We start from the raw sequence: 27,495 nt of genomic DNA, 5'->3' as shown, positions 1-27,495 counted from the left end.
CTTCGCTGATCAGCGCATGGGTCTTCGAACTCGGCTCGCACATGAGCTGTAGGTTGCGAGCTCTATCGGGAACACTGAAGACTAAAAGCCAATTACGGGTCAACCCGAAACAACTTGTCTTACTTTTGTTTAACTATACTTCCACACACGCGGTGCAGGCAAGCTTAGTTAAAACCAGCTATCACAACACACACCAAAGAAACCGCAGCAACTTTGCATATCTTTCCCGTTGTTTTTTCTTTTTTTAATTAAATCTACGCACCATTTCCCTTTGTCCCGTTCGCAAGCGTATAGTTACTAATTGACTGCGTGCTTGGTTAACTTTCCCTCCCAGATTTTCCTCCGGTTTTCTGTTTGCTTCTTAGCTGTTCTTTGACACACACACACACACACACACACACACACACACACACACACACACACACACACACACACACACACACACACACACACACACACACACACACACACAAATGAATGAAACTGACAAAGAAACACTGTTTATTGCGCTGATTTATCCTTGATAATTCTGCACCACGGATATACTCCTGAATACTGACGACACACACACACAAATGAATGAAACTGACAAAGAAGCACTATTTATTGCGCTGGTTTATCCTTGATAATTCTGCACCACGGATATACTCCTGAATACTGACGACACACACACGCAAATGAATGAAACTGACAAAGAAACACTGTTTATTGCGCTCATTTATCCTTGACAATTCTGCACACCGTATCTACTCCTGAATACTGACGCGTTCCATTGTCTTCTTTCCGACACCCAGCTCCTTTCACTTCGAGTTCACTGGTTCCTCGCTTTCATTTGGAACACACTCCGACACATCTTCCTCCACTTCCCCTCCCCTGCCCCTTCTCTCTCTCTCTCCGCGAAAGTAAAGGCGGATGTGACAGTGCGGCGCAGCGGAAGGGAGGTCACACCACTTGCGGGGGAGACCACGCCAACCACGGCGCTGCGGCGATGCAGAACTATACAGCAGCGGCGGGAGAGCTTCTGGGCGAGACGCGCATAAGCACATGGCCTACATCCGGTCTTTATTGCACGGCCGCCTCAAGGGAAAGAAGGCTGTGTATAGCTACCGTGCTGCAGCGCGCCACTGCGTCCCGAAATGACTCTGCACTTAAGACCGCGACGAGCGTAAAAACAATATCAAACGAAAAGAAAGCAGTCACTACCCTTCACACGCATACACACAGTGCGCAGAGTGCACCGCGAAAACGCCAGAAGCGCCAGCCATTGGGCCCCCCTTTTTTTCTATTTCTCGGGCCGCGCTTCCTATCCGTGGCCTCGTAGGAGTGTACGGCGGGGCAATTACGAGGGCGGTCTCTCCTCGTGCCGTATACGCCCCGTATATACATACCTTCCACGGAAAACCCGCGACGTGGTACTTTTATACCGCATGCACACGTGCAGCCTTCGTATACGGCGGCACGCGCATAAAAGTCGCCGTGGGCTTTGTGCACGCGCGAACAACTGTTGATGGTCACGAGACCCCGTATCCGTGACTTCCTCTCGAACTTTCTTTCGTGCCGACATTCAATGACTTAGCGTTAGGAATAGAGAGAGAGAGAAGAAAGAAGAAGCTAATGTCTCACGAAGAGAAAGGAAGAGAGGTCAGCATGACAAGCGAGTTTCCAGTCTGCTCCTCTTCACGAGGGCAAATAGATAAGCTATAGAAAGAATGAGGTACGATGACAGGTGATTTTGGTATGGGCACATCGAGTCGCTGCACAATACTCACGGATTGAAAGGGGAAAATTTAGGAGAAAGTAGCGCAAGTACTTTCGTTTTCACCGTCTTCAGTTCGGGACAAGTGGTTCGGGTCATACCATTGTAATTCGGACACGAGTGCTTATATAAAAGCGAACATTATCTCTAGAGACCAGATTCGTCGCTATATGACATGGTTATATCTAAAAGCAACGCATACCAGCCGTTACTATACAAAAAAAATGATGTTACGTTTGAATCTGTGAGTATTTTATACTCAGACTGCACACAAAACATAGCACATGCTCTAAGGACGAGCACCTAAACTTGTCTAGCTTAGAAACCTTAACAGAAACATTGAAGAAAGGCAAGGATGCTAACTAAGGCTGAACATGGTGGCTACCCTGCACCTGGAAAAGAGGAAGGAGAAGGTCAGTGTTGTTGCCAGCCGCGAGTAGTACGAGTTCCAAGCAGGCGGTCAGTGACAGGCGGTCAATCAGTCCCATGGCCCAAATTAAAGCCGCGCTTTCATTACTTCACATAAAGGTCCCATGCATAAAAAGTCTTGTCGACGGTAAATCCACGGTGCTGCTGTTACCACTCTCAAGCAATGGGCCTCCGAAAGCTTGCGAGGTTAACTGCAGTGATGACTTTAGAACGCTTATAGACTGCCTTGAAGAAGAGACGCGTACGTGAGTCATGTCTAAAGCCTGCCGAGTAAACTACGGGATACGGAAACGTCGCCCAGTTTTGCTCTACGTTGTACCACCAAGCCGTTACCATCCCAAGGTCGACTGCAAATCGATGGCCACAGTGTTTACGCTGCCTTAGCGAATAATAACTGCTGGTATTCTACGTGTGCCAAAACCAAGTCACGATTAGGAGGTATACCCCTGAATCTTTTAACCTGCAATCCAAGCGCACAGTTGTTCTTGGATTCCGCCCGCCTCGAAATAAGGCTGCCACGGGCGGGAATCGAATCCACGCCCTCCAACGCGGCAGTGCGATACCCTCTAAGCTACCACAGCGAGTCACATAGTGTTGACATTAAGCTAGCACTTTTGACATTAGGACATACAAATAAATACAACATGCAGCATTCCAATTCAGGTACAGGGAAGAACAACGAAAGAATTAACACATCCAGCGTGAACGGAACGTCAACGAGCTGACGGCGTTCTCAATCGCACATGTATAACAATCGAATGCGTAGCCAACGCAAAGTAACGTGACGCTTTGTATTCAGCGAGGCAAAAAAACTCGGCCTGTAGCGTAACTTACGAAATGTCGAAGCACCTCCGGTTCTTTTAAACGTTGCCCGCCGCCGTCGGCGTATAAACACGCGCCGAAAGGGACTGGAAAGCGAGCCAGAAATCTCGAAGCGGAGTGACGCAACAACGGCTCACAAATTTTTGCTTCGCCATGCAGGATCTGCAGTGGCCGGTTTAGCGTGCGCCTAGCAGGATGTTGTTGCCGCCGTTTGAAACGGTCTCCGCGGCTGAAATCCACCGCGGAGTGTGGTTATGTCACAAGTGACGCATTGCTCCTGAGCTATGTTAAGCGCACTTAATGCGCTCTGGCTCGCTGGTGCCGCGCAGATGTAAACAACTGCTCCTACGAACTGCTGGTCGTTTAAATCAATCAATCAATCAATCAATCAATCAATCAATCAATCAATCAATCAATCTCGGGAAGCTTTCTATATGTCACCCACAATCTGAAAACTAATATTTTAACACCGTAAGCTTTACCCCCACTTACGCTTTCTGCGTTGTTACTTGTGCAATTTTTTCTCATATAAATATTTCTGTGTATTTTGTTTTCGTCAGCAATGACATATCTACCTTTATCCAAGTCTCTAACCAATTATTCAATGGACTAATCTGCCACACGAATGTTGCGCCAAGCCCGCCATACAATCCCGTTTTCATGACCACCGATGTAGCCCTAGTTGAGAAGAAAGCCTTGATTGTTTCCTTTAGCCCCATCTAGTTGACATTATACACTTTGCATATTAATACATGTCTGAATGAACCAGACCTCCAACTCCAAAACGTACTGCTCACTTCCGACTGGGGAATGAAACACGACCACAAATTTTAACGCGGTAGCATTAAAAAGCTCGCGTCGCAGAAATTCCGGCATCGGTGTCGGCATCGTCGGTCGTGATCGAATATACAATAATAATAATAATAATAATAATAATAATAATAATAATAATAATAATAATAATAATAATAATAATAATAATAATAATAACTGATACAGTTCAACATCCAAAAACCACGATGAGGTAACGAGAGACGCCGAGGTGGAGGACTCCGGAAATTTCGACCACCTAGGGTTCCTTGACGTGCACCAAAAGAGTGCGACGCGAACGCGGCTCGATTACGTCACCGCGTCCTACTCTTGAGAGTGAAGCGCACGTCCGCCATTTTTTTTAAACGATATGCTCCGGAAAAGTCGGAACTGTTAGTACTTGCGGCACGCACCCGGGGTAGACCACCAAGCTACGACACTCCTGACCCACAAGTCTTTCTACAGGGAGTCCAAATACCACAAGTTGACACGCTTCGAGTCCTTGGACTACACATACATAAAGATGGGTCTGGCTCCGCTGCCCTACCCCGGCTGCAGAACACTGTGACACAGCTCACCCACCTAATCCGAAGGGTGGCTAATCGCCGCAGCGGCTTCAAAGAGCACGACACCCTAAAAATGGTACAAGCTCTCCTTTACAGCCGCATAACGTACGGAACTCCCTACCTCAACCTGAAGACAGCGGAGAAACAAAAACTTAATCTGCTGATACGAAAGGCTACAAAGCTTGCCCTAGGACTGCCGCCAGCCGCCTCCACTGACCGACTGCTTCGCATGGGAGTTCATAATACGTGGGAAGAACTCACCGAAGCACACCTCATCAACCAGGTCGAGAGACTCAAGCTGTCACTCACAGGGCAAGCCGTGCTTCGACGCACAGGATACCAGACCACTCTAGAACCCAACGAAGAACGCAAAGGCAAAATACCGTCACAGCTGCGAGAAAGCCTTGAAATTCAGCAGATCCCTCGGAACATGCATCCTCAACATCACCGAGAAAGGCGGCTCGCCAGGGTTAACATGATCCGGAAAAAACATGGCAATGACCCGCAGGCGCGATACGTGGACGCAGCCAAATATCCGAGACGTAATGCCTTCGCGATTACCGTCGTAGATTGCAAGGGCGCAGTACTGGCATCGGCGACTATCCTCGCCAAATGTGCGGAAACAGCTGAAGAGGCTGCTATAGCACTCGCCACCCAGACGAGTGAGGATCCCATCGTGGTCTTTACCGACTCACAAACAGCGGCACGGAACTACCTGAAAGGCAGGGTCTCCACGGTGGCGATTAGGCTACTAAAGCGCATGGACAATCCTCCTCCCTACACATGCATCGTGTGGATTCCGGGTCATGAAGGTCTCGAGGGAAATGAAGCGGCACACACCGCAGCCCGCGAATGCGTCAACCGGGCATTCCCATACAAGATCCGAGGCACCTCCCACTCAACAACAGAATCAGAGACAAGAGAAGCCATACCACTAACGTACCATGCATTATTGCAACATTATCGGCTAGAACGCAGGTTATACCCCCCGCCACATCCAAAACTCACAAGAGACGAAGGGACTGACTATAGGCGTCTTCAAAGCAACACGTTCACACACGGCGTACTATTGCACCATATGAGGCCAACGTTGCACAGCTACATCTGCCCCCACTGCAATGTGGCAGACACTCTGGCGCACCTCCTACTGCAGTGCAAAGTAAGCGTCCCAAGACTACGAGCAGCAGCACCAGATGCGGACCAAGACCTCCTCAGTGAAGCGTGGGAGGCTGCGATCTCCCAGCCGGACCTGGTCGAGCAGCGTCAACTCGTCGCTCGAGCTCGGCGGGCTGTCCAAGCCAGAGGGTTCCTGGAATAAGGGACCCTCCCACCTTCACTCACAAGCTTCTTTCATTGATATGATATATAAGGAGATGTTGGCGCACCATTATGGCGCCGGCTACTCCTTAGCCGTTGATTGAAACTTGAACACGTATCTTGAAGCAAAACATACAAAGCAGTGCATGGAAAAAAGAAAACTCAGGCACAGATATGCAAAGACACACTTATACGTACATATCACAATGGTAAGTAAATGTTTGAAAGTCATTGTAAGAAGTCTCTGGAAACAACAAAACACAAACAACAGACACAAAAACACAACAACAAAACAACAAAGCACACGTCTGGTCCTTATAAAGATGCATTCGCTCGTATGTACATAATAGTCGACACGTCATTCATTTCACAACAAAGCTTCTTTCATAAATGTTTTCTCTCTCTCTCTTGAAACGATAACCAATGTGCGGCGCGAACTGCACAACAGAACGCGCGCAACAGCGTTTGTGGCCGGCTGCAGCTGGCGAGATTGCCCTTGCGAGCGTATACCGCACCATCGTCGACAGGATTCAGCGGCGCGGAACTGCCGCACGCATTGTAGACTCGAGATGCTAATGCCGTTGGCCGTTTTACGGCCATACCAGAGGTGGAGAGAGATTACGTGAGTAAACGGAATTATTTTTTGATTTCGACGAGAAAAGAAAGAGCATCATGCGGCAGAAACGGAGCAACCAAGGATGGATGAATCGCACGCGCGAAAGAGTAAACGAATTCGTTCGGCAACAGGCTTATCTACTAATCTGTCAGAACAATAATAACCAATAAAAAGGAAACAATACAAAAGACTATATGCTTTGGAAGTCACTGTGAAGCTAGGGGACGCGCAGGTCACGTAAGAGGCGACAGAAGTGAAAAAAAAAGACACGTTATAATAATGCAATATGTGAATTTCAATTGTTTTCGGTACCCTCTCCATCATTCTCATACACTGCTTGAAGTAAACGCTAGCCCACTGGGCTAGCGTTTACGTTCAGGTGCGTGCGCGAATGTATACGTTTTCTTAAGATTTCGTTCTCTCTCTCTAAATAACCGGAGACGAAGGCATGATCTCCTACGTTGGTGGCGTCGTCACATGGCGCAGAGTTTAACAAGATGACGTGGAGGAATCGCTCATCAGTGTATGTATGTATGTATGTATGTATGTATGTATGTATGTATGTATGTATGTATGTATGTATGTATGTGTGTGTGTGTGTGTATGTATGTACGTGATTCATCATTCTATTTCACAAGCGAAACTGCACTGGAGCATTCGCCCTCAGAGTTGGATTACCATCACACACGCACGTATACAGTACGCGCCCCAGATACACGCAACGCGTCGAAAGATAAACTTCATGGATGCTCCGGCACGTCACAGCACGCAGCGACCGGTTCGAGAGGAGGGTTGGGTGAGGGGCCAAGGAAACAGCCCTTGAGATACGAGTGCTTTGAGAGCATTCGCGCATGCAGCAAAAGTGGAAACCTTCTGCGCGAAGAAAAGTATACAACGCGTGACCTGTCGTGTCGCCTCGACGAAAAGGCCACGGTTGCCTGCCAGCTATGAGGCTTCTATATGCGACCAAGCGAGCGACAGACGTTGGCTGTTCCACAGACCTAGAACTGTAGAAGGCGTCGTACAGCGGGTGCCTGACTTAAAGTATTAAAAAAAAGTAAAAAAAAGGAGGGGGGGGGGAATGAAGAGGAACAGAAAGAGCGACAAGGTGCAAAGAAAAAAAAAAGTCAGTTCCACGACGCGAAAACCGACATATTACGACGCTGTAAGCATTCTCATCGTTTTATTTAGTTTTATTTATTTATTTTCACGACGTCTTCGGGTGACCTAATTTGCGTGACGCCTACTACTGCTGCTGCCGCTACTACTACTACTACCACTACTACACTACTACTATTACTACTACTGCCCTACTACAACTTCTAGTGTACTACTAGTACTATTACCAATACTGCTACTACCACTACTACTACATTACTACTACTACTACTACTGCCCTACTACAACTTCTAGTGCACTACTAGTACTATTAACAATACTGCTACTACTACTATTACTACTACAAAACAACAAGAACTATTACTACTCCAACTACCACGACGATGACGACTACTATTACTACTACAACGACGATAACAACGCAGGGTAGACAAAAGAAAAGCTGAATCAAAAAGAAAAGGAAGCGAACTTAAGAAAGAGAAAATCCAGAAGACGTGCGCCGAGCTCACTGACTGCGAAACAGACGTGTAAAAAAAAATTAAAAGCTGGGTATAGAGACTGTAGGCTGAAAACGAAACAATGGAGGGGGGCTCGCCGTTTTCACGCCATAATCTCGAGGGCCGTTGCCCGTTGCGTGTCTGTAGTGTCTCTTTATAAAGAGAGCGTCGCGCGCGTGAACTGACGCAACGCGAGGTTACCTCCACGGCTACCACTTTCGCGTCGCCGTTTAGCGAGCGCACGAACAATAAGAGCGTGTAAAGACGGCCAAGAAGAGAAGGAGAAAGCGACAGTAAGCATAGGAAAAAAAAGAGAAAAAGATACAGACACTGCGGAGAACCGGGAAGACTGTCGTGTTACTTTAGCCGAAGACAAGGCATTACAGTTAGCTGTTACGTCACGGTTGGAAAAGTGCAGGGGAAACTAAGTGGACGAGTAATTAAGCGAGGTCAAAAAGGACTTGGTACATCGCACCTCGCGAATCACTAATCGACACCACTTGGCAAGTTGGAAATGGCAGCAAAGACCCCTGGAAATTAAATTTACGGGTAACTATAACCGCGATAACGCAGCTCTCTTAGGATAGATAGATAGATTGATTTGTGGGGTTTAACGTCCCAAAATTACCATGTGATTATGAGAGACGCTGCAGTGGAGGGCTCCGAAAATTTCGACCACCTGGGGTTCTTTAACGTGCACCCAAATCTGAGCACACGGGCCTACAGCATTTCCGCCTTTATCGGAAATGCAGCCGCCGCAGCCGGGATTCGATTCCGTGACCTGCGGGTCAGCAGCCGAGTACCTTAGCCACTAGACCACCGCGGCGGGGCAGCTCTTTTAGGATAAGAACCAGGCTTTGGGCACGCGTTCGATTCTCGGACTAGGACAAATCTTTCTTCGACTAAGGAACTTGTTTTTTGCACTGATAGATCTGTATGTGTTCCTCCGCTGTTTCGGGTCAGAAACGGGTAAATGTCAATTATCCCTTTCCTAACATTTCCGCCACCTTGCAGGTTTTCGCAAAACTTGTTTGTTAAGTTCTTTTATCGGGAGGGCAACTGTGCTTCATGTTTCACGGCTAAATGGCTTTGCAAATACTCACCTGTTTACCACGCCGTTCTATATAATATCTGCCTTGCCGCACGTAAAAACTCCCTCCCTCACTCACTCACTAACTCCATTTATTTGCCCTTTCGCGTGCTAGAACGCGACCAATCTCATGCCAGCAGCAAAGCCCTTGGACGACTTCTTTCCACATGCCCACTCACCGCATCCTCCGTTCACGTGATACGCCAATGTCTCGCGGGACCTTGCACAAGCGTATCAACGAATCCTCCCCATTCAGAAATCGAGGTGCCACGCTCACACCGACTGAATCATACATTTCCTCGCGCACTTACACATTCACAAGTCACCCCCCCCCCCTCCCGATTACACGCCGCAAGAACTTGCATAACCATCCGCCCCTACAGCCAGCGTCGTCGCAAGTTTCTCGAGCACCAAGCCGCGACGTAACTCACAAAGCCCGCGCCGTTGCTTTCTGTCCTTTTCTTCGCGGAAACCAAAACACAACGTTCGTTGCACCCGATGCGGTCAGCTGGGCAGCGTGAATGAGACGTTAATGAGACCGGAGACGTGTATTCCTCGCGCGTTTGTATACACGGGGAACGTCCGTTCGTTGCAAAGGAGCCGGCCAGCCTCAAACAAAACGCACGCTGTTCATTCGCGAGCGGCCAGAGAGAGTCGTCCGCTCGTTGTCGTCAACGTTTGCGTAACCTTGTCCGGCCAGCCAGACGCTGCGCCTTCAGGCATTGTGGGCGTTCGCGCGAGGCGCTGCGTGCCTTTTCTGTTGCCCTTGTCGCGACGCGAGCGAGATAAGCATTATTTCTGTTTCAGTATTTTTTTTTTGCACGGGTCCTTTGTCGCCATTGTCACTGGCGCTTGTTGTATGTATACGCGAGGAACCATTAGGCGGCTTTTGTGGTGTCACGGCGACAAAATGTTTGCCCGGATATACACCGAGTGACGCCCGATTTGAGCCGAAGCCAAGGGAAGCAGGGCTTCCACGGGACGCAAAGAATGGCGCGTGTGTGCCACTATAGCTGAATATAAAGACCCGTTCCAACGACACACGGCCGCTAAAGAAAGACATCCAGTAGTAGGTTCTTCCACGTGACTCGTTTCACCTACGTCTTTTTTTTGTTGTTGTTGTTCGGAGAGAATGTGCGTTTCAGAAGCTAAAGAGTGTTCGTAGTGGCCAAGAGAACAGGAGTAACAGGAACGAACAAAAAAAAAAAAAAAACGTAGTTGGCCCTTCGTATACGAAACAAGAAGTGCTTTATTATTTTACGTAGGACTGATAGCAAAACACTCATTCGTACACAGACAGAGAACATGCATTTGGTGCAAATAAAATGGTCCCGTGCGAATATAAATGTTTTGGAGGCCTGCATAGTTATGTTTTCAAATCCACTTATGACGGAACGATTCTCTCGACGGGAGAAGCTCTTTTTTTTAGAGAGCGACAGAAAGTAAGCTCAATGTTTATTATTATTATTATTATTATTATTATTATTATTATTATTATTATTATTATTATTATTATTATTAATTTTGTTCTGCTGCACTGCTTGCCTATATGTGAGGCCTTAGGCAGCACAAGAAACGAGCACAATGCAGAAAATTTGCGCAAGATGCAGTACACACACACACACACACACACACACACACACACACACACACACACACACACACACACACACACACACACACACACACACACACACACACACACACACACACACACACACACACACACACACACACACACACACACACGCGCGCGCGCGCGCGCGCGCGCGAAGGCAAAGTAAGGCATGCCCGCCATAAGTATGCACGCAGAGGTTTCTAATGTAACAAATCGCGATTTTCTCCTGAGAAGCAACAGTACTGAGAGTGCTTGAAATCAGTATATCTTAGGACCACTATACCACTACCACGACCGCAATGCATACTATAGACGTCTGTTTTGGTATGCGCCCTTAATTTAACAATCTTGGTCCAGCCTCGATTGCAGACTGAAGACGCTTCTCAAAAGCTAGAGATAGAGTATCGGCATGGACCACCGAGTTAGGCTATAGTTGGTTGACCTTCATTCCGTGACGGGTCAACTGCGCCAAGTCAAGGGCGACAGAGAAAGGGAACGACAGTATACGTGGGCACACGCTGCCTCTCTCTCTATCTCTATGCGAACCTAGTATTAACGCAGTTAATAAGCCATTACAGAGAGAATCAAACTTCAGTTCACTGACCAGGATGCTTACTCCCGAAGGTGAACCGCCAACTCCGCCGAAGAAAGTGTGGGCTAGAACTGATAGTCTATACGCTGCTCATGAGTTGTAGCTGGCCCTCGGGAGTTTAGCTTGTCAGCAGAGCCTTACTCCTGATACTCTGTGAACTATTGTATAGACGTTGTTTATGTAGGCTCGTTACAGTACCACGCGGTAGAAATGTGTTCGGTAATTGAGAAAATTTGCAGTCTCTTCCAGGTGTGTCAGGATTAATCGCATGCAGCAGTTCCACAGCTAAATTCGCATGGTGAACATGTTTAGGCCCGTCCCAACCCTCTCTCTCTTTCGTGGTCGACAGTGCAAACGCACCTCAAGCATGCGGATCTTGTGTAAACCTTTCGACGCGCAGCCGTCTTGTTTCACCGGAACGCGGCACTTCTAAATCGCGAGAGAGAAAGAGAGAGAGAGAGAGAAACAACTTTGCGAGACACCACCCCGCACGTTTTAGCATGCCCTGCACGAAACGAACAGCCGCAATAAAACGGTGGCCTCCGATTTCGCAAGTTCCTCCATATATAGAGACACCGTCTCCTCCGGGCTTTAAAAAAAGCGAAGCTGCAGCCCTGCTTGCACTCCGCGTATATGCCACAGAGCCGAGTCTGAAGACGGCCTCCCAATCAATGCGATCGCTGGGCGCGCGAGTTACGCGAGGAAATTACTTAACGCTGGACGGCATTGCAATGCAGCGCGCGCCCAGGCGAGATTTGCAGGAGTCGCATGCCGGCTGTGGCAGCGTGCGCGCTGGCTGGCTCTCGAAAGCACCGAACGCGGATGCAGTAGCCACCGAGCTTTATCGCCAGGCCAGAGCGTCTTATCTCACAGAGTGGCTAAATATGGCGCGGCTTACGCTGCAGCTGCCGCAAGTTGGTGCGGGACGAGGAAGGAGCAGCGAAAGAATCGCTCGGGTGGTGTAAAATAAAAATAAAAAATAAATAAAAGCGCAAAACGAGAAACCCCTGAAGAGAAATCATTTGGTCTACACGCCTGCACTTGGTTTCATACATCATGTGCAACGCTGTGGAGGCTAGCGAGACTTCTTGCAATGAATGCGTTCGCACTAAAAAATAGTACGATGATTTGCCCATCTAATATCTGGTTTCTTTTCCCCTTTGTGCTGAGTACTAAATGACGATGATTTGTCCATCTAATATCTGGTTTCTTTTCCCCTTTGTGCTGAGTAATAAATGAAGATGCTTTGTGCGTCGGGGATAAAGATGCCGCGTTTACACAGCTGTCTATAAGTTGTTCTAGACAAACTTAGCGTGTTGTTGTTCACATTTCTTGACGTTTTATTTTTGTAGCCTTTCGCGATGCTGGGCGTGCGAGTTCGTGATCGTCTCGCACAAGCGCGAGACGCGCGGAGTAATGCATAATGTTGACCAAACTTTTTTCCCAAAGCGTTGCATCCACGGTGTTGCACCTGGTGTATGAAATAAGGTGGTACCACACTGGTTTTACACCTTTGCGGAATGAAACACTTAGTGCGCCTCACGTCATTTTTCAGTGCTTCTTAAATCATTCGAACCGATGATGTAGTGTGATGACGTCACATACATTGACAGCCTAAGACGTCATAACAACATCATACGGTGACTCCATGACACGATCTTTTGCATCGCTTACTCGCCACGGTGGCGGTGGTTTAGTGGTTATGGTTCTCGGCTGATGACCCGAAGGTCGTGGGTTCGAGTGCCGTCCGTGGCGGCCAAAAACACGGACCCTTGCGACATCGCGACGTTATGACGAAGCGAGAAGTGAGGTACTCGAATGAGGCCAAGTGAGGAGTCTCAAACCATGCTCCCACGCTCGACGCGTCACTATACACAGAACTCATTTCTCTCGCTCCCCCTCCGGCCAATGTATGTAACTAAGAAGGTGGCGAAAAGAAACGAAAGAGGAAAAGAAGTAATAGATAGCTGTCCCGTCTGCACTCGATTTCACTAAATGCGTGCAGTGAAGCGAAATCACGCCACAGATCACTTTGACCAATCAGAAAAGACAACGATACACTCTGAAAACCGAATGACTGCAAGCGATTCGCATCCGTGCACGCGATGCCAGTTGAACGGAGACTCCAAGATAGGAACTCAGCTGAACGGTTTACTCGTTGCGAACACACACACACACACACACACACACACACACACACACACACACACACACACACACACACACACACACACACACACACACACACTCGTACAGAGAGAGAGGGAGAGAGAGCACGGACACGCATACCCACTACACAATACAAACGAGTCTGTGAAACAAATTTATCTGGTAGGTATAAAATCGTACATGCAAGCATGTAAGCTCAGTATCGCAAACGAAACTAACTGCGCTAGCGGGAATCGTGGTACGATTCCCTCTATGTACGACTTTTTTTTCTTTTTACCCAATAAATGTCACGCTGATATTCAACGTCTTCCCTGTACTTTATCTACGTTCTAGTACACGTGAGCAGCCCGATGACCTTTTCACATCTCCACACAACGCTATAGGTTGTCTGCGAACAGATTGGCTGATGCGTTCCTCTGCACATCACCGCACTGCACCGGACTAGGTGTGACGAGTGCGCGACGCAGCGAGCCCGTTACACTTATAACTACTGCAAGGAGCGTCGAGAGAGACCACTGTGTGCCGAGGAGCACGTATCTTTGCGGGGAGCAATATGGCTTTTCCATTCCTCGCGCCGGCCTACATGTCCTGATTTTCCGCCACGCTGCGTGTGAACGAGGCGGCTGCACTGAGAGAAAAGAAAAGAAAAGAAAGAAAGAAAGAAAGAAAGAAAGAAAGAAAGAAGGAAAGAAAGAAAGAAAGAAAGAAAGAAAGAAAGAAAGAAAGAAAGAAAGAAAGAAAGAAAGACAAGACTTCTCGCCGAGACGCTCGGGCAAGGGCTCTGGAGAGGGCGTATAACTACATACGAGCAGCCGTGTACGGGGGCGCGTACACGCTCCAGAAGCCGAGGCACGGCGCCGTTCAATACGAATCGCGCGTGTAACGTGTGTGCCCGCGTATGCAACACTTGCAGCTGGCGCACCCACGTTACTCCCCCTTCGCGCATACACCTTATCCACTTGAAACGCCCGTATGCACACAGCGGCTATATCACGACGGTTTTTACACCCCGCGCGGTTGCGGCATCGCAGTTTTTTGCACGCCCTGCGAGAGCTGCGAATCGCGCGCGCGGGCGATTACACCGGATGATGATGATGGCGGTTGGCCGGCATGATCGGGAATCGTGCGATCCGAATCGATTCGCGACTAAAGAAGGCGGAGAGAAGGTGAAAAGGGGAGGGTGTAGGCGTGCCCTACGTGCCTGCATCAGTGGAGCACCACAAGAGGCCAAGGAAGGGGAAGAAGGACATACCGAGGCAGCGTGCGTGCGAATGGGTTCGGAACGTTGCGAATGAACGATCGAATCGAATACTACTGTCGCGTTGGATTCGATTCTTCGAATCGATAGACGTCATTCGAAAGCACCGAATACTTCAATGAAACCCGTTGCTTCGCGAGTTAGTTCGTGATGACGCTAAAAGATTACAAAGTACGCATTTCCAGACAAAAAGATGCAAGGTCAGCACGGACTGGTTATAGTTTCTGGCCTTCCCCTCCGTATTCGACAGGCTTTGTGCCTATACCGAAGACTACGGAGAAAGTCGATAAGTAGTTCTCGAATATTTCTCGGTGATTGTTTCAAACACTTAGCAACCGCGAACTGTACGTACGAATAAACACGAAAGTGCAATTAGTATACTTATCAGACACTAAAATTTACGTGCAGTGAAACGCGGTGTACGTTGGACCGGGAGCCCCGCTTTTCAGGCGTATAATTCACAATTATACCAAGAATACGAACACAAACAATTCCACGTTTTTTCTGGTGCTACACTTTCGCCTATTGCCAGTGGGACGACACAGGGAGACATGTATTGCGATATTTTCTGTTCAGCACACGCAGTATATACATGTACTTCCGCTTTGCGTCTATAGCTGCGCGGTATCACCCACGTGCACAATTGTGCACGCCGTGACTGAAGGAAGTATACACCCAAGTGCGATATTTCAGTGCTAAATGCACACCTGTGTGCGTTGAGCAACTCCTTCTTGAACGCGGCGCCTCTTATCTGTAGCACTTCAGCGAAGAGTCGGAGAATGAAGTCTGCGAGCTGTTGTCGGTCCTCGTATTGGATGCTCGCGTCGAACGAACACGGAAACGATGCATCCGACGTCCGTGTGTAGACGAAATCTAAGAACGGGTATAGCCTCGAAGATCATGTTCTACTACCGTTACACGGGTACGCGAACACATTTTCGAGGCTGAGTGAGCCCGCCGGGGTACCGACAGACATTGTGCGGTACCTCGCCCCTAACAAAATGCCGCACCAGTTGACAGGCTGAGTCTGGTTAAAAAAAGAATAAATAAATAAAAAAAGCGCCATTCTTATGCATCGACAAACATGGTGTCAAACTCCGGGCGAAGACTGCTAAAATCTTTGACGCCACAGAAAGCATCGTCTGCTTTTGTTCTATCTCACGTACTACTTCTGGTTTATTGCGTTTATGGTAATGGTAAGACTGAACGGAACTCGTGGTTTCTTTTTCTTTCTTTCTTTCTTTCTTTCTTTCTTTCTTTATTTCTTTCTTTCTTTTTTTCTTTCTTTCTTTCTTTCTTTCTTTCTTTCTTTCTTTCTTTCTTAATGGGGCCCTGGTTTCTACTCAATCATTGTTTCCCGGTGGATATCCTCGAGGCAAAAGCAATCAAAAAGAATCATTACGACCACCTTGACACTGGGAAAATGATTCGAGGTCAGTAAATGAGCTCATAGCCAAAAAAAAAAAAAACCACACTGCTTCCCTCCTCCCCCGAACAAACGTACCGACCACTCCCCCTCATTTAGTAGTTTTAAAACGCAAGCACTAAGCTATAGTTACTTCTGGTTGATCTCTCGGTATACATCTGTCCTGCGAATAAGGAAACGCCTAAAGGTCTGCGCTTGTTTTCGTACTGCTCTATACACCGTCTCGCTTGTGCGCGCTTTCAAATAGCTTCGTTCCGTTTTCTCAGTCACAGCTTGATTGTTTCTAGCATTAATGAATGATTAGCGATCGATTATTTTCGGGCCCGGCAAAGAATATGCCTGACACGCGCACACACACACACACACACACACACACACACACACACACACACACACACACACACACACACACACACACACACACACACACACACACACACACACACACACACACACACACACACACACACACACACACACACACACACACACACACACACTAAAGCAAGTAATATGCGCGACGCACAAACGCGCTGAGATAAGGACAACGGCTTCGTGGCACGAGCAGAGAAAGGTATAACATTTAACGCGTCGAAGAGCTTCGGAAAAAGAGCAAGAGAGTAAGAGAGAGAGAGAATAGAACGGGTGGGAAGGAATGGACGTCACGGGGGTCGAAAACGAAAACAGGTGCACGACGGGTCACGCACTGAAAACGAAGCGACCACATATGCATGAGGCGGCCAACACAATCACGACAGGTGTACATTCGCGTACAGAAAATGTACAGGGCGTGTGTTTGGGGGTTGGCAGCGAGAAGCCATACGAGAAAGTAACGTGGGTGCACGACTACACACGGCCGGGAGAGGAGGATCGTGCGCGGGAGTAAAAGCGCAGGGCCTGGCTTCTGAGGAACGTGTTCTTGACCTATATCGCTGGTGCTTACTAAAACATGTTTTTTAACCACTGAAAAGATCATTATCTACGCCGTAAGAAGTATAATATTCATCGCGTCTAAATGTCATCCCGTGCAATATGTGCGGCGCATCATGTACGTTCTTTGCGTTGTAGAACGCAACGCGATCCGGGGAACGTCCCTTCAAGAAGACTTGGGCAGTCTGCTGACACGTCAATTTAGCGTCCCCCAATGTTAAGCACGTGTCCTAGTCTGACATGCTGAACAGCTCACAACGATACCTTCTAAATACTATTTCTATCTTTACATAAATACCTAGATTTAGCTACGCTCAAAGAAATGACCCTTGCTAAATTTCCCACTGCCCCCCCCCCCCCTTCACCCGCTACTCTTCCCCCGACGTATTATCTGAGAAATGGACTTCTAAAGCGCGATGACTCACTAAATAAAAGTGTAGAAAACCAAGAACACGAACGACACGAATTATGTAGAGTTTCTGCGTTTTGTTCATGTGTTAATGCGTTCACTAGAACGTCAATCCCTCCCCCTTGTTCCTCTACGCCAGCGTCGCTGAAGGCCACGTTTTCGAAGGGAGGAAGTGTCCTCGTCGCGTCTACACGAACACAAGTCTCCTTGTCGAAACGTTGAACGGCATGGACATACATAGGCTGTTACTGAGGAAACATCAGATAACTCTTAATATAGACTGCCTACAGAAATGACAGAGCGAAGGGAAAAGGAAAGACGAGGGGCTGGCCAGACAGTCCATGTAGCCTCAAGTTTTCTCGGCAGCCGAGGTCGGATAGCAGCGCTTGCCGTAGCTACAGTACTTCATTCGGGATTGAACATCCAGTTGTAAAAGACGCAATATAAGGAGTTTCCTACGGTTTTTACTACAGGGAATGTCGTCGCTGAGATCATTCGGTCAGCATGGGAATGATTGGTAATACATGGAGTTCACTAGTCTTCATGCTTACACCTTCTAACAAACTTAGCGCTTTGCTCATTGAGTGTATTTTTGGCTTTTGTTTCGTATGAAAGAATGACTTAGTGAACCCAGTGAAGCCGAGCTGAAGTGGTCAGCTTAATAAACGCCGAAGTGGTGCAGTAGGACGGCTGAACTTTTTCCCAACTCCATTTTTCGATACAGTGGCTGCAGACCACACACTGCCGAATGAACGAATCAATTGTGAATACATGAATTATATATGAATGACCCATCATTTCCATGCTCGCCGAAGCGCCATGCGTTGCGGCTCCGACTGCTCCCGTAGACACTAGCGCCAGATTTAACTCTAGTGCGCTATGGTAAAACACTCGCGATCTGAAGCGGGCGACGGCGAAACCACGCAGGATCACGAGCCACAAGAATGAGTGCAGAGCGCCTCCGAGGCAAAAAAGTAAACGAGATCAGCGGGGTGCACCGAGACCTTGTATCGCAAAAAAAAGGGTGGGCCCGACCAGCGCGAGTGAACTCACCCGTAGTGCTCTCCATTCGAACGCTTCCCAGGGTCACCCTGCGGAAGGCGACCTCCTTGGCGCGCTCCAGACCGGTCAGCTCGGGCGCCGTCGCCTTGCGCGCGGGCAGGGTATGTCCTCGGCCGTCGTCCTGGACACTCGGAGGACTGCTGTACGTGACCGTGAGCGCGCTGCGCGACCGATCGCGGAACGCCGGCGACGCCGGTGCCGACAGCGACGGCGTCAGCGGGAGCTTCGAGTCCGGCACCAGAAGCTGCCTCTGCTGGGTCGGAGGTGACGGGCTCTCCTGGAGCTTGGGCGAAGACGGGGGCGGCAGCTGACGCTGCGGGCTCTGCCGCTTGGTGCGCGGAAAGGGCACGGGCGGCGGGGAGTCGTCGGCGGCCGTGGTGGTCGCCGAAGACGACGGCGGTGCCGGTTGACGATGATGGAGAGGTCGGCCACCGGGAGTGCCACCTTCGGCGGACGCGCTGTCGCTAGAAGACGACAGGGATGACCCCTGACGAGGAAGTTTGCGGATCGGGTTCCTCAGGGGTCCTCTCAGTGGCGCCCAGCGGACGCCCGCCGGGGGCGACGGACAGGCGGTCGAAGACAGGGGAGGAGTGCCTTCGGACGTCGGTTTGCTGGCGGAGGAGGCGGGAAACGGCGTGGCCGAAGAGTCGGCGGCGCTCGAGACGTCCGAGGACAGGCTGTCCTGTCCGGTCGCGGACTGCGGGGAGTCGGGCCGCGGGACGCCGGTGGAGTGCGAACCGGAGAGTCGCGCTTGCGGGGCGCGCTGCGCGTTAGGAGACGCCAAGGGCGTCGTCTTGGTCATGGGAGGCGTATTCGAGTCGCCCGCGCTGTTTCCTTGGGCGCTCTGTCGTTGCGGTTGCTGGCGGTTCGTCGGGGCGGCAGATCGAGAAGAGGTGGCGTGTTCGACTGCTCGGCCGGCGGCATGGTCAGGCCGCTGTTGTGTCGGCGCGCATTGGAGGGCGCGGCCCAGCTCGTCCGCGACAGGAGGTCCGTTCAACTTGCGGCGCCGGCTAGACCGCCGGCACAAGTCCTGCATCCATTGACCGGACGTGGCCTTGAGCTCCCTGCGTGAAGCAATAAAAGGAAACATGAGATGAAACCACGCTGAACACTCTATCTGGATTGGTCATAGAAGATGGCAATATAACACGTATTTTCTTAAATTTCTTCATCGTATATATTATAATGCAAATGACATTAACCCTCTTAATTATCTGTTCACACCAACGTACGTCTCTAATCGTCAAGACCATTCACGAAAAATATTAGAATACCGTTACAAAACCCACTCTTTCGGTAGTTCTTTTTTCGTAAAAACAATACAGGAATGGAACCGTCTACCGGATGATCTCGTCAATGAAACTGATAATGAATCCTTTTTTTCTTCATTGTAACAACTCCTACAATATCACTGCCACTAAGAATGGTTTGCTGTCTCGAAGCGTGTGCGTGTTTTCAAATGCATGACTGTGACGTTGTTTTCACTCACCAATATTCGAGTGTTTTTTTTTTCTCTTAAAATATTTTGAGTGCTGTTTTATTTGTTGAATCTATTGTTTCGATTGAAAACTATGTAGTCAAATTATTATGTGTACCTCCCCTACGTAATGCCTCACGGCGATGTAGGTGAAATGTGAATAAATAAATAAATAAAATAAATTTGATATATATGTAAGACCTCGCAGTGACATACATATCAGGCTTTGCATATTGCGCAGAAACTTGGCAATGTGCTTAGCTGTTATGCGGATTCGGGCGTTTCAAGGCCGAGTCACGCAAAAGCCCCGCACACGTGACCGACATGAAACTGCGGACGTGAAACTACGAACAACTGTAGCCACAGGCGAAGTATACAGCGCGTCAATTTGAATTCGAATAAGCTTCGGCCCATACGAGCGAGGCCATGGAGCCACCATAATAAACTGTTTCGATCAATTGATGCTTGCATCCTCTGTGTGGAATCTAATTTCAATAGGATCACCATGAGAGCATAAACCAGTGGTAAGGTATTGAAGCATAAGTACATCATCATAATTATTATTAACGTCACCTCAAGCAAGAATAAAGGAAAATAACAGCGCAAGAGGCCTCCAGATAATCCTGCAACAGCTATGTCATTCGACAGGCCAGAGGAGAAAAAAGAAAGAAACATGCGTACCTTGCTTAATTATATCACGCATAATAGCATCCAACATAACTAACGATACCACTTGCCCCTGCGAATGTTATACGCCATAGCGGCCGCTTCACACACGCAACAAGCTGCAAACAAGATTGCGACTGTATGTCGTGCCATGTGCTCACGAACTTCTCATTACAATATCGAGCCCGCGTATACGTCATAACTCGAATTACACATTACATAATTAGTTATCTCGGAAACCAAGCGATTCCTGTCCTTCGGCAGGCATTCGCGATATTTCATCGAGGACCCAACAGCCTACGCGTTTGATCTTCGCTGTAGTCGCGTTTGCTTAGATGCACCGCTCGTGAGTAGGAAGCGTGAGCTGAATCTTAATCAGCGGGACGAAATGAGATAACAGCGGCACCACATTCGCTCACAGTTTTGCTTATTATTATTTTTTTAGACAACAGGCTTTCGTAGGACCCGAGCTGTCAAACAGTTATGGACGATCTGCTTCGTACTCTCCCGTATGCCCGTAACTAATAACAACAAAACGCAGTCACAGGTTTATTGTCCCCGGATTTAAAAGAACAAACAAAGGAACAAAGAATGAGAGAGATAAAACACAGCGCCATGGAGGCGAAGTCAGAGCGGCGTTACATCCCGAGCTCTCTCTCGAACGATCATGATTCAAGCAAGCCAAACACAAAGCCACACGCGCGGCTACGTCTTAATCTTCTTAAAGCGCGCTCCTGTCTATACAACGGACAGTGTAGCGACGATGATTCATTCTTGCGCCGACCTTTAACATTTTATGCGCGAAGGGCACCGATCGCTCCGAGCTTTCCCTCTCGTTTATCCAACGAAAAACACGTTTTCACAAGACGGGTCGTGTATAAGCTTGCAGTGGTGCCCGACAGGATTGCAGCCTCACAGGGTTAAACTCTGGCGGTTCCGTTTCCAAGGGCAACGAACGCCACCGCTGCGCCACGCGTCACTTCAAGGTCCAAACACACGGGTGCTGCGTATCTAGTGCGCATATGTGATGTTTCCTCTCCAGGTTGTAGACTCGTCCTGCAGTTCGAGGATATTCTTTTTAGTTACAGTAATACAGGGTGACACATAAACAGACATCGATTTCAATTTTCTTCTCTATAGACGTCCACATGCTTCACTTCTGAGTCACACGTGTCGTACCAACTTGGAATTCTCTGATTGATTGATTTGTGTGGTTTAACGTCCCAAAACCACCATACGATTATGAGAGACGCCGTAGTGGAGGGCTCCGGAAATTTCGACCACCTGGGGTTCTTTAACGTGCACCCAAATCTGAGTACACGGGCCTACACCATTTCCGCCTCCATCGGAAAAACTTGGAATTCTCTGTCTCTCCGCTTAACGACACGTTGCTTTCTCTCAAACATTTTCCACCGACCGCCGTAAGCCAATTTAGGCTTTACGCACATTTACGGCGACAGCTATACCAGTGTACGAAGTCTGCACGGCATTCTCTCCGCTTCGTCCGTCTCAACTTCGCGCGACAATACTGCTCAAGGGGAAAAGAGAGATATATGGGGGCACACCATTTCATGACACCGCGGTGGCGCTGTTATCGGTGCATGTCATCTCGCCGCCGAGCGACAGTGCGGGGAAATACAGCACGCACACATACTGCACAAGCAAGTGGCCACAGCTAGGTCAGCCATTATCCTGTGAAGGCGGTGGCGGCGGCGGCGGCGGCGGCGTCTGGCGCGCCTTGCCGGGTGATACTTTATACAAGCTCTGCGAGTCATCACTCTTCAACCGCGATTACTGTGCGAGCCCGCGTACATATGTGCAGTGCCTGTGCAATCGCGAAACGCTCCTCCTAGTCGATCCACTGCATCGGTGGCGGCCTTGGCGACCTTCCAAGGCAGCCCGCACATCCTGGTCACTTGGTAGAGGATGGCGCGTTGCATCGACCGCGATCGAATGAGGCAGCTCGCGATCGTTATTCTCGATGCGCCGTGAATTCGCAAAGAGTAGTCCCGATGACGGCCCCGTTGACTCCTTCGCGATGTGCCCCACGGCTGTCGTCTCGTCCTATGCAAGCCTCGCGGTTTTCGCGTGCTTTTTGAACTAGCGTTGCGTGCACGTTGAAGAACCCTAGGTAGTCGAAATTTCCGGAGCCCTCCAATACGGCGCCTCTCATAATAATATAGTGGTTTTGGAACGTTAAAGCACACACATCAATCAACGAACTCAAACACACACGCATAAAAAAAAGCAGAATTAATTGACATTATTTAAAATGCGACGATGGAACAGTTTCTGACTTAAAGAGGCGTAGTTTGGGCAACAGGTCAGGTGACACGACTTCATCGTGTTCGTTTTGTAAACTGCATGACCCATGTTTCGGATTATTTCTGTGATGAGTGAAGAAAACGACGACAACGACGGAAGTGCGGGGCAAGGCGCGTGTGGTTTTGAGCCAACGGTGAGCGTGAGGTCAGCCAATCAGCTGATGACCTGTGGTGGCCCATAGAGGTGGCGTGCCACAATTGGGCCACGTGTGACCATTACGTGGCGGTAAGCTTCGTTGTTGGGGACGAGCCGGAGCAGCGGCAGACGGGAGACAGCGGGCCGAAGCGTCGGACGCAGGCGATCCAGGTTCCGGCCAGGGAACACGGCTGTCCACGCTACTGCCGTCCAACTACCAGCTGGGGTGACGTTGCCGGCACGAGTACTGCATCTCGGGGCGCGGCCTGGCCTGCTGTTCTCTTCCTTGCCGAGGGCATCGTGGATCTAGGCGAGGCGTCTCCGTGGTCAGACGTTCGGCACAGCAACGTACGTGGCCTGGCTAATGGTCACGGTTACGCCGAGCATCGCGTCTCGACGCAAGCTGTTCGCTGGACGGGCTGGCCATTTACACGCATGGAGCATCGCGTCTCCGATGCGGGTTGACTGCTCCGTGGTCGCACCCACGCCGCCAAGCGCAGTCGCCACGAGAGCGTCGCACATCGGCAAGTGAGCCCACTCCATAGCGCCTTTCCACCGCCTCCTGCCCTGCACCTCATCGGCGTCTGTCGTACCGTCGATCTGGCTCTTAGGTTTTCAAACGTTCCAACTTGAACACTAATTCGTCATTTTTTTAAAATCAAGTTAGTTCTCTCTGTTGGTTGTACGTATACCTTTTGTGCCTCAGTGTTTTCTATGTTTATTTTCCGTGTTCTGTCATAAACGTCGTGTGTGTTGTTACCGCGTTGTCTCAAAGTCCATTTCTCCTCGCACGACACGCAAAACAAGTGTTGACGAACCATTAGCCCCGAAATGGAATAAATTTCCATTACAATTTCCCAATTTTCATAAAAAACACGTCTATACTGTTTAAAAGTTTTGGTATTATATAATTGAGGTGTTGCGTTTATTCGGACATATGTGTTCAATACAGTCTCGATTAACGCAGTCACCCTTCTGCTTTCAGCACTGGCAAACGCAGCACATGTACATCGTCATTCCATTGTAGGTTTTCAATAATCGCTCGAAGCTTGTCATCTCGGTATATGTGACGTGACCACGAATGATTGATGTGCTCTGTCTGCACAATTTAGAGTTGATTTAAGTGCTACAGTGACTTTAAATATTTACCTCCTAGCGCGAACATAGCGATGGCACACCCGTTCTCGCTGACGCTCACGTCGGGCAGCTTCTTCATCGGCAGAATGAGAAATATTTGCGATCTTTAAAAGCGCCAACTCCTGAACGTTGACGCTGAAACGACGTATCTTACACTCAACTGCACCTCGCCGTCATCCCGTCTCGGCGCCTTTCTCGAAGGTTCACCGCTTGACATCATCCGCCCTCTCCTATAGTCTCAAGCACGGCGCAAAGTTCCCCTTCCTGCCGAACATCACTCTCGCTCCAAGATGAGGCCAACCCGAACATGAAAACCTCGGCCAAGAACAAATCCCCTGTTAAAAACATTTCTCACCATTCGAGATGGGTAGATTAAATTCTGTTATTGGGGAAAAGTAAGGACCAAAGCTCACTGACGGTGACATTGGAGGAGGAAGATGGGTGACAGGCACACACCAAGTCACGTGCGCCAAGCCGCTACTTATTCTGAAGTGGGTTAATGTGACAAGCTCACGAGTGTTCTTCGAGTATGTCCTATCGAACCACTTCCCAACGGGAATGTAGAAAAATGGTGCTGTTCTTTCGATAATGATGTAGGGCAGGACAGAGAAAAATGAGGCGCTGTATTTCCTAAATGGCAGACTCTTGCTGATCGGAAGAGAGGCACTGACACCTCTACCCTACCTTATTTACATTTTGCCACTTTTCATGCATAGCCATCCTTCGAGAAAGTGCTGCATTGAAACACCAAAAAGCGCAAAAACACGAATATGCCACTTACACGCAACTCGTCTTTCTGTCTGGTCTAGAAGGCTTCCGTTATGTTCCGAGCAATAGAATCGGAGTTTTTTTTTTTAGAACAAACGGAAACACTGGAAAGTTATGTACAAACTATAGTGCAGCAACGAGTTCTTGTAATGCGAAAAACAAAAATAAGATAAGCAAATGTGGGCTACAGATTAGCCAAGAGTTGTTGGCTTCAGTTACAACACCGACGTTACTCGTTAGCGAGACTGGTCACAGGCCGGCGCCTGTAGTCACGGAACTCACGCGCGAGTGATGGACTGCACGCAACAAAGCATAGAACCGCGACGAGTGGCAGAGGAAAAGAGAGCCGTCCGTCCTCGTGTTGTCCAAGGGTAACTCGATTATGACCGTCTCTTTCTATGAACACCAAGCAGGGTATAACCCCTCTTTCACTCTTTCCCTCCCACCTTCTCTCTCTCTGATTTGTGCTAGGCGTGCTGCGGCTGCGCGCACTCGTGCTTTAGGAGAACTGTCCACGCTATCTCCGGTGACAAATTGTATTATCTCGCCGTCGAGAGTGGACTCCTTAGTTCCGCACTGTGTATCTGGAGTGTGCCGCAGCGAAGGTCCATTTTCCGGATACCACTTAGGCTCAACGCTACACCGTTCTGAAATTCTACCAAGATGCGGAGCTGCTCGTTGTCTCTTCCCCTCTGGCTGCACTGCACAGACGTGTAACACTGAAAACTGCGTACAAAAGAAAGCGGTTGTTGGAAGGGAGGATTGGAAAAGGAGGTGCAAGGAAGAAGGACCCAATTTTGCGAATGTGAATGGATAGAATCATTGTACTTTTCCGAAAATGCGTTCCCTATAATTTTTGTTCGTTCGAGAATGAGAATGTTCATTTAGTCCTGCGCACCTGTTGGTAATGAGTACCGCGCTCGACATGATATGCATAAAAGTGAGCTATACTCCATGTTTCAAAGACGGAGCCGAGAGAAGGACGACAGGTAAAGGGACACGAAGAGAGATTCCCCAAAATTGTACATTTCTTAACGCATTTTTTTAGAAGGAAGGGGGAGGGGGGGCTTGAGTCGCCCGGATAGAACAACAGGTCCTTTAAATATAACAGAACGGCGAAAACATTGTCGAAATGAGTTGAATTGGTAATGTGGTTCAACAGCCTCTCCTCCCCTATCCGCCCTTTCTCACGAGCTCTACAGAAAGACGGAAACGCAGGTGCCCGTGCAGAGGCTGAGGCCGAATCGAATACATCTTATGAAGCCACGGCTCACCATGAATGCTTCGCATTGAACTCTAATATGCCTCAAGTAAGCAGACCTGGTGCATCATCCAGTGGCAGTTGTCAACTTGCTTCGTATGCCAGTTTCATTTGTGTTCTCGTGTATTTGAGCATGCACAGACGGGTTCCGATTGTTAAAGAGAACACCGCCGTGTGCACCATGTCCGGATTTCACTGTCTGGGAAATGAATAGTTGCTTAGATTTGCATAAAACTACTGCTGGCTGACTGTTCCGACTCCGTTTGACAGACTAGTGCCATGCACGAAGAATGTTTCCGCGTCTACTTCCAGTTACGGGGCCCGCAATATGACGGGTGCTTATTAGAGTGCTGCCTTTAAGAGTAGACGGTGTATGTACATCAAACAATAATAAACAGCCACTGCACCAGGGAGTTGCAAGCAGTGTACGGCGGACAGTGAGTTTTATGCGGGGTGCAAGACCCATACCCTGCCGCGTGTGTTGACACTACATGCGCGTAGCCCAGGAGTATAGCATTACAGCATATATGCCCTCGAGATCCGCGCGGTCGTGGCCTCGGCATAAACAAAGGACGCTCCACTCGTGCGCACGGCGCGCACAAAGGAAACCACGCTCGAAGAACGACAGCAGCGAGGTGCACAGCCAGCGGTGCACATCGACGACGCTGCGAACCACGACGAGAAAAAAGGCACGCATGCGCGCGCTTCGACTACGAAACGAAAGTAATAGAAGCACCTGAAAGAACGCCCGGGGGGCACGGGACTTGCTCACTGACGCGCGGTAAGGGTAATGTCTACGAGAAGTGTTTCGCGATGCGTCGCATCCTCAGTTGCGAGAATGTTACCTCTTCTGTGGACACGGGTATGTGACAATGAGACGGTAAGTTGGGCCACTTGGTTAGGACCCATCGCGAACTTGTTTACAGCGCAACACCAGAAAACACAGACAGGGAAGGAGCAAAAGAGAAAGAAAAGACGGCGCTGACTCACAACAGTTGTTAATTGAATAGAGAGTTTTAGTACTGCGGAATGGTGCTACGTACGCATCACGCAAGCGCCTTGCGTTACGTGGCGTCGTTTGCCACTAATCGGCTTTTAGTACGCCGTAGTACCCGCGTACGTAACGAGCGTGAAGCGTGCTGCGTCATCTGGTAGATCAAAATAGAAGCACGTGTTGTTGACAGCCAATGTGAGCCATTCCAAGTGTTATAGCCAAATTATGGCCATATTTTAAGCCACA

The 27,495-nt window shown here is 49.0% G+C and overlaps 1 protein-coding gene across 8 annotated transcripts in view; it reads right to left on the bottom strand.

The window, feature by feature from the left end:
- Positions 1-27,495, bottom strand: part of LOC119174612 (uncharacterized) — a 612,314-nt gene that overhangs the window by 62,590 nt on the left and 522,229 nt on the right. For all 8 annotated transcript variants that reach the window (XM_075895367.1, XM_075895368.1, XM_075895369.1 and 5 more), the window contains one exon: positions 18,478-19,550. In XM_075895367.1, coding sequence (XP_075751482.1) covers positions 18,478-19,550 — 1,073 coding nt within the window. The remainder of the gene's footprint in view (positions 1-18,477; positions 19,551-27,495) is intronic.

Source organism: Rhipicephalus microplus, chromosome 5, assembly GCF_043290135.1.
Source record: "Rhipicephalus microplus isolate Deutch F79 chromosome 5, USDA_Rmic, whole genome shotgun sequence".
Classification (NCBI taxonomy): Eukaryota; Metazoa; Arthropoda; class Arachnida; order Ixodida; family Ixodidae; genus Rhipicephalus; species Rhipicephalus microplus.
The sequence above is the reverse complement of the archived record's forward strand: the minus strand, read 5'-3'. Positions and strand labels throughout refer to the sequence as shown.